The sequence below is a fragment of the Primulina tabacum genome, chromosome 9, assembly GCF_025594145.1.
Source record: "Primulina tabacum isolate GXHZ01 chromosome 9, ASM2559414v2, whole genome shotgun sequence".
NCBI classification, from domain to species: Eukaryota; Viridiplantae; Streptophyta; class Magnoliopsida; order Lamiales; family Gesneriaceae; genus Primulina; species Primulina tabacum.
The window spans coordinates 10629112-10637105 of NC_134558.1; the positions used below are offsets into that span (position 1 = coordinate 10629112).

The 7994-nt window shown below is 40.0% G+C and overlaps 2 protein-coding genes across 2 annotated transcripts; both read right to left on the reverse strand.

The window, feature by feature from the left end:
* Window positions 1-1038: 1038 nt before the first annotated feature.
* Window positions 1039-2114, reverse strand: LOC142504630 (uncharacterized). The gene is made up of 2 exons (XM_075617496.1): window positions 1888-2114; window positions 1039-1813 (listed from the first exon to the last, which is right to left on the reverse strand). The coding sequence occupies exons 1-2, from the start codon at window positions 1951-1953 to the stop codon at window positions 1334-1336; spliced, it is 546 nt and encodes a 181-aa protein (XP_075473611.1). The 5' UTR covers window positions 1954-2114; the 3' UTR covers window positions 1039-1333.
* Window positions 2115-2461: 347 nt separating this feature from the next.
* Window positions 2462-4119, reverse strand: LOC142504629 (uncharacterized). Its single transcript, XM_075617495.1, has 2 exons — window positions 3007-4119; window positions 2462-2930 (listed from the first exon to the last, which is right to left on the reverse strand). The coding sequence occupies exons 1-2, from the start codon at window positions 3953-3955 to the stop codon at window positions 2536-2538; spliced, it is 1344 nt and encodes a 447-aa protein (XP_075473610.1). The 5' UTR covers window positions 3956-4119; the 3' UTR covers window positions 2462-2535.
* Between the last annotated feature and the right edge of the window lie 3875 nt (window positions 4120-7994).

Consider the following 7994-nt stretch of genomic DNA (forward strand, 5'->3'; position numbering starts at 1 on the left):
TCCGCCAGCACCCGGGACAGTGTTTGTATGGGTCAGGTAAATGTTTCAAGTGCGGAGCAAGTGACCACATGTTGAAGGAGTGCCCACAGTGGAGGCAGCCGACCCAGGGCAGAGTGTTCGCCATGCATGCGCAGGAAGCGAACCCAGACACGACATTACTGACCGGAAATATTTTCATAAAGAGAATATCCACAAAGACCCTGATAGACTCAGGAGCCACCCACTCCTTTATTTCGGAGACATTCGCTAGTCACCTGGACGTCAAGTCTATTGGACTCGATGTGAGCTATTCAGTGACAGTCCCATCAGGGGAAGAATTGTCAGCTACTAGCGTGGTCAGGGACATCGATCTCGAGCTGCAAGGCCACCTAGTGTATGCCGATTTGATTGTGTTGCCGATGCCAGAGTTTGATATCATTCTGGGAATGGACTGGCTGACAAAGAACAGAGTCCTGATTGATTTTCAGAAGAGATCAGCATTGGTTAGACCGTTGGGCATGGAGCAGTTTCTATTTGAACAAGCCACATGGAGAAGTTTCCCTCGCATGATCTCTTGCATGCAGGCACTGAGACTTATTTCCAAGGGATGTCAGGCTTTCTTGGCCATTATTGTTTCCGCACCTGACATACCCACTCCGTCATTATCAGATGTGCCAGTAGTCAGAGACTTCCCAGATGTCTTTCCTGACGACGTCACAGGTCTTCCACCAGAGAGAGAGGTGGAGTTTGCAATCGATCTTATGCCAGGCACTGTGCCAATCTCTAAGGCACCGTACCGATTAGCTCCAGCTGAGATGTTGGAACTCAAGCAACAGATTCGAATTTATCCGCCCTAGTGTCTCACCGTGGGGCGCACCAGTGCTCTTTGTGAAAAAGAAAGATGGGAGCATGAGACTGTGCATCGATTACCGAGAGTTGAACAAGGTGACGATCATGAATAAATACCCACTTCCTAGAATCGAAGACTTGTTTGATCAGTTGCAAGGAGCTATAGTGTTCTCGAAGATAGATCTTCGATCAGAGTATCACCAGCCATAGTTGTCAAAAGCACGAGGCGCAAAAAAGCGCTCAAGTGTCTTGGGGCTTCAAGCGCAAAGCGCAATGCGAAGCGCACGCTTTACGGAAAAAAGCGCAATAAACAAAATATTATCAAAAAAATCAAAATAAAATAAAGTCTTTGAAAATGTGATAGATGAAATATCAAATATCATTATAATCGTCATTTTCATTTTTCAAATCTACGTCACGCCACAATAAACAAAATATTATAAAAAAAATCAAAATAAAATAAAAAGTCTTTCAAAATGTGATCGACGAAATATCAACTGTCATTTTAATCGTCATCTTCATCTTCCAAATCTACGTCATCAGCCCCATCACTTGATTTGTATCCATCGGTATCTTCTTCTTCTTCTTCAGTTTCATCATCAATGTTGATCTCTTCTTCATCCACAAGACTAGTTCGAGCTGAAGATTGCTTTCTTTTTGCTGAAGTGGATGATGACGCTCCTTTTGAAGTAGATGCATTTCGAGATCGAAAGTCATATGCACTTTCACCAACCCCAACCGCTTGTGCTACATCACTCCAACGCAAATCATCATCTTCAAAGACCAAATCGTTATTATCATTCTCGTTATCACTATCATCCAACTTTCCCAACAACCATTCGTTACTATCATCTATTTCTGACAAAGAAATAGGATCAATCTTATCTCGCATGGCATATCTTCGCTTCAACGCTCTGTTGTATTTGATATATACCAAATCATTCAATCGTTGTTGAGACAACCTATTTCTTTTTTTAGAATGTATCTGCCAAAAAAATAGAAAGTAAGAAGTTAGTTCATACTATAAAATTTAATAAGTAAAAAAAACTTCTAACTTACATGTTCAAATACATTCCAATTACGTTCACAACATGAAGAAGAGCATGTGAGGTACAAAATCTTCATTGCAAATGTTTTTAATTCAGGTGTTGATGCACCATAAGAAGACCACCAATCAGCTTGAAAGATGAAACACAAAAAAATATAAGATTAAATTTCTTATCATTCAAAGTTTGTATCTATACTATAAGTAATGTTTGAGAAATAAATTAATATTGTACTAAATATTATTTACCTGGTGATTTTGAAGCTCTTTGTTAATAGTCATGGGTAAACCAAAAAGTCCTTCTGCTTTTTTGTATTTATCCAATTGATTTGTAATCTTATCTTGTAAATCTTCACCTCGCACCAATCTAGCTATGCATTTGTACAGACCTTCCAACACTTCTTCATCATTTTCTATGTCACGATTTGAGTAAAAAAACTCAGGATTTAAGAAATATCCAGCCGCATGCAAAGAATGATGGAGTTGAACGTTCTATCTTTTGTCGATGATTTCAAAAATACAACGATATTTCTCTTCATTATTATTAAATGATGCAGCGATAGCTTCTTTGACTCTGTCCATTGCCTCATAGATGTAACCCATTGGGGACCTTTTTTCACCGTCTACTAGCCGCAATACTTTCAGCAATGGGCCGCCAACTTTTAACGCAAAAACCGTAGTTTTCCAAAAGAAGGCATCAATATCACTTCTGCAACACGTTTTCCAGCCGTCTCTCTAGAATATCGACTTTTTGCCCACTTTTCAGATGTAAACATCTTTCTCAGGTTTGCTAGTTGAACTTGAAACCGCTTTAAAGTCAAAAAAGCGGTTGCGAAACGAGTCTTTGCAGTTCTTACCATGTCTCTCTGTCCAGTAAACTCTCTCATCATGCTCAACAACTGTGGTCTATTGTAAATATAACCATTCACCATCAATGCCCGTTCATGCAATTTTTTGAGGTTAGGAATTTTGAATATTTCTTCAAGCATCAAATCTAAGCAATGAGCTGCACATGGAGTCCAATACAAGTGTGGAAAATTGTTTTCCAAAAGACGACCTGAAAAAATGAAGTAAATTTACTTTAAAAATCGAAAAATCAGATTTTTAATTCAATTTGCAATTTAAAATATTACCTGCTCTAACATTGCAGCTTGCATTATCTGTTACAACCTGAACCACATCCTGTTCTCCAATTCGATTCACAAATTTAGAAAGTAACTCATACATCTTATCAGCAGTGTGAGAATAACTTGAAGCATCCACCGATTCAACAAATATAGTTCCTTTAGGGCCATTTACCAAAAGATTTATAAGAGTTATACTTTTTTTATCCGTCCACCCATCTGCCATGACTGTACAACCATACCTAGCATGATCTTCTTCGTAGGATTTGAGAAACAGGTTCGTATTTGTCAACTCCTTCTTCAAATACTTAACTCTTACTTCATGATATGATGGAGGTTTCATTCCCACTCCAAAAGTCCCAATAGCATCAATACAGGGTTTCAAAGAATCGTATTTAACAACATTAAAAGGAATTCCGGCATCATACATCCACGTAGCAAATTTCTGAACCGCATCTTCTCTTAATTTCTTCTTATTTTCATCAAACTGGCCTTTATTTTTCGCACGTCTCTGTCTGACAATTTCTTCTACATCTTTCGCAAAATAAAGATCAATAGGCCCTGCTTGTTTACATCTTTTACCCTGCATCGTAGGAAGGATACTTGAACCGGATATTGGTCGTTTCCCTTTCAATTTAGTTTGAATATCATCATCATCTTCATTTTCTTCCAAATCAACAATATCATCTAAATGAGGAATATCATCCATTTGATTCTTCAAAACATTCTTTTTTTGTATAAACTCTTTAATTTCTTCTTTAACATGCTCCGGACCCTTCGGACAAGCTTTCACATTTCTATTGCCCCCAACCAAATGTAGCTTGTGCCGATAAATCCCACCATTTGTTATTTTAGCACAAAAACAACAACATACAATATTTGGATTTTTAGGATCCGGAAGTGTTGCATAATTCCAAGCAATGTCTTTTCGATTTGATGGAGTTGATGTGTTTGACATGATTAAATACTGAAATATAATACAAATCACCTATTATATTATTAAAAATAAAAAAACACAATTTAAATTTTTTTACAAAATTCTTAAAATTAGGGTTTACCAATTTTTGTCTAGCAAATGAGAAGTGAACAAGGCGGCGGCGGAGCGACGGCGGCAAGGCAGAAGCAGAGAGGAGACGCACGCAGAATCCAGAGATGCAGTAGCACACGTGACACGACTTCAGAATTGTTAAGCAACGTTATATATTTTAATTATGGACTTGGGCTGGCTTTAATTTTTATTCTGGACTTGGGCTAAACCTGGAATTGGGAAGATTTTAAAGTAACAATTGTGCACAAGCGCACAAGCGATCGCTCCAACATCTCAACAGAAGCGCCCAGAAGCGTGCGCTTCATCTATCTGATGGGCTTCGGCTCAATCCGAAGCGCTTCCAAGTCGCCTCGCCTCGCTTTGCGCTTAAGCGAGCAAGGCGAGCGCTTTTTACAACTATGTCACCAGTTGAAGGTGAAAGATGCAGATGTGCACAAGACAGCCTTCAGGACCAGGTATGGGCATTACAAGTTCTTAGTGATGCCGTTTGGACTGACGAATGCTCCAGCAATTTTCATGGACCTCATGAACCGAGTATTTCAGCCTTACCTTGATCAGTTCGTCATAGTTTCATTGACGACATCATTATATACTCCAAGAGCCATGAATAGCACAGTCAGCATTTGAGTACAGTTTTGCAGATTTTGCAGAGTCGTAAGTTATTCGCGAAATTCAGTAAGTGTAAATTTTAGTTGGAGAAGGTAGCGTTTTTGGGCCATATAATATCTAGCAGTGGTATTGAGGTGGATCCAGCTAAGGTAGCAGCAGTCCAGGAATGGGTTGAGCTGAAGAATGCGTCTGAGATTCGCAGTTTCCTAGGCCTAGCAGGCTACTACAGGAAATTTATTCAGCGATTTTCGTCGATAGCAGTGCCACTCACCTCATTGAATAATAAGAATGCTAAGTTCGTGTGAAGTGGCGAGTGCCAGAAGAGCTTCGATACTTTGAAGCAAGTTCTTATTTCAGCGCCGGTGTTAGCCATGCCATCAGGGCAAGGAGATTATGTATTATACACCGATGCATCTAAGCTCGGGTTAGGCGCAGTGTTGATGCAGCATGGTCGGGTGATAGCTTATGCTTCCAGGGAGTTGAAGGTGCATGAGAAGAACTACCCGACTCACGATCTTAAGTTAGCTGCCGTTGTCTTTGCATTGAAGATTTGGAGACACTACTTGTACGGCGAGAAATGCCAGATATTTACTGATCACAAGAGTCTCAAATATTTCTGCACGCAGAAAGAGCTGAATATGAGACAGAGACGGTGGTTAGAATTGGTGAAAGACTACGATTGTGAAATTAGCTACTATCCAGGGAAAGCTAATATTGTGGCAGATGCCTTGAGCCATAAAGTTGCAATCGTAGCACAGTTGTCATTACAGAGATCTCTTCAGCCAGAAATTCAGAGATTTGGATTAGAGGTTTATCCTAAAGGCAGGGCTCCTAAACTGTCTAATCTGACAGTCCAGTCTTTGTTGTTTGACCGAATCCGTAAAGGTCAATCTTCAGATGAGCAATTGTAGAAATGGAGACTGAAGGATGAGGCCAAGGGCAGTGTACTCTACACAGTGTCCGATGGTATTGTGAGATACAGAGGTAGAATGTGGGTGCCTTGTGTCGATTCGATCAGAGAAGATATTCTGACAGAGGCACATGCATCTCCGTATTCAATCCATCCAGAAGGTACCAAGATGTACAAGGACCTGCAGGTTTTGTATTGGTGGCCAGGGATGAAGCGAGACATCCGCAGATTTGTGTCTGAATGCCTCACTTGTCAGCAAGTGAAGGCAGAGCATCAGAGGCCAGCAGGAATGCTTAAGCCACTCCCTATCCCCGAGTGGAAATGGGAGAATATTACCATGGGCTTTGTAGTTGGTTTACCAAAGTCAGTCAGAGGATTTAATGCTATTTGGATCATAGCGGATTGACTCACTAAGTATGCGCACTTTTTGCCAGTAAAGACGACTTTCTCCATGACGCAGTATGCGGAGCTCTATATCAGGGATATAGTTCGATTTCACGGGATCCCAATTTCTATTGTGTCCGACAGGGACCCGAGGTTTACATTGTCCTTTTGGAAGAGTTTCATGCAGCCATGGGGACGAAGTTGCTATTCAGTACAGCTTTTCACCCGCAGACAGATGGCCTGTCTGAGCGAGTGATTCAAATTTTGGAGGATTTATTGCGAGCCTGTATGATCGATTTCCAGGGGACTTGGGGATCGAAGCTACCTCTAGTGGAGTTTACCTACAACAACAGTTTCCAATCATCTATAGGTATGGCTCCCTACGAGGCATTGTATGGAAGGAAGTGCAGGTCGCCGATTCATTGGGATGAAATCGGTGAAAGAGCATAACTTAGTCCAGAGATTGTTCAACAGACTGCAGATGTGGTGGTCAAGATCCGAGACAGGATGAAGACCGCACAGAGTCGTCAAAAGAGTTATGCTGATAAAAGGAGAAAGGATCTAGAGTTTGCCGTAGGTGATCACGTTTTTATAAAGATAGCACCCATGAAGGGTGTTATGAGATTTGGGAAAAGAGGCAAGCTGAGTCCGAGGTTTATTGGACCGTTCGAGATTCTTGATAGAGTTGGGACACTAGGTTATCGTGTTGCCCTCCCGCCGAATCTGGCCGGGGTACACAATGTGTTCCATATCTCGATGCTGAGAAAGTACCTAGCAAATCCTTCGCATGTGTTGAGCTATGAACCGTTACAGCTTGCTCCAGACCTGTCATATGAGGAAAGACCCGTCCAAATCCTAGACAGACAGGAGCGCAGACTTCGGAACAAGGTGACCAAGTTGGTCAAAGTCCGGTGGCTGAATCAAGCAGTGGAGGAAGCCACTTGGGAGACCGAGGCAGATATGAGAATCCGCTACCCAGAGTTATTTGGTAAGATTTAATTTCGAGGATGAAATTTATATAAGTGGGGGAGGAACTGTAGAGCCCCAATTTCAGTACACATAAAACCCATGCATTTATTTATTTTTAGATCATTTATTTAATTTAAAAATGAGTTTTAGCCAGTCATGATTATTTAAATGCATTATTTTAAATTAATGATGTTTATGTGATGCACGTTAAATGTTTTTCGAGTTTCATATTTCAGACGATTATTCGAGGCGGGATCGAGGAGAAGACCGGTGACGAATTTTGGCAAAATTTTAATGTGGTATTTTATTTTATAATTATTTAGTTTTAATAAATTTTTAAAAGCCTAATTTATTAATTAGGTGATTTTAAGATATTACAACCTTTAAAGACTTAGTGCTTGTGCCCTTTATTTCAATTATGGGACTTTTATTTAAGGATTAGTAGGCAAAGTATTTTATTTAATTTGTTAATTGAGTTAACTTTTAATTAGCACCTTAATGGTAGAATTAAGCCAATTTTTATTCCCTAATTACTAGCATAACACACACGTTACAATTGTATCTCACACACACGATAGACTTGCACACACACTTCCCCTTATTCATTTCACTTCTAAATTTTTAAGAAAACCTAGGGTTCATAACAAGAGAGCAGCCGTCCCTCCCCTTCAGTTTCCAGCAAAGTTTTGTTGAATTTTCTTCAAAGGAAATCGAGCCATCATCGTCCCGCATCAATCTTCGCGCCATCTCCGCTTCGGTATCGTTGGTTCGGTAAACTTTAACATCATAAGCACGTATATTCTATTTTTCCTGTTTCGATCATGTCATAGTATGTTTTTGAACGTTTCTGGATCTGAAATCTCGTTTTTGCTGTTCTTTTAAAACCTGCGATTTTGTGGTCGCGATTTTGAGAAAACATTCAACATGAAAATCGTAGAACTTTCGATACCTTCGATTTGATATAAAATTCGAAGTATTTGGATAAAAATTGAGTGAGTTTATGGTGATTTTCGTGGGATTGCTCAAACTGCGTTTTCTGAAATTATGCTATTGATGTGTTCTTGAAGTTATTTGTTG

Coding starts and splice junctions, on each gene's coding strand:
- LOC142504629 (XM_075617495.1), bottom strand. CDS start 3,955: ATGTCAAACACATCAACTCCATCAAATCGAAAAGACATTGCTTGGAAT. Junction 2,931..3,006: donor AAGCTGCAATGTTAGAGCAG/GTAATATTTTAA, acceptor TCATTTTTTCAG/GTCGTCTTTTGGAAAACAAT.
- LOC142504630 (XM_075617496.1), bottom strand. CDS start 1,953: ATGAAGATTTTGTACCTCACATGCTCTTCTTCATGTTGTGAACGTAAT. Junction 1,814..1,887: donor ATTGGAATGTATTTGAACAT/GTAAGTTAGAAG, acceptor TTTTTTTGGCAG/ATACATTCTAAAAAAAGAAA.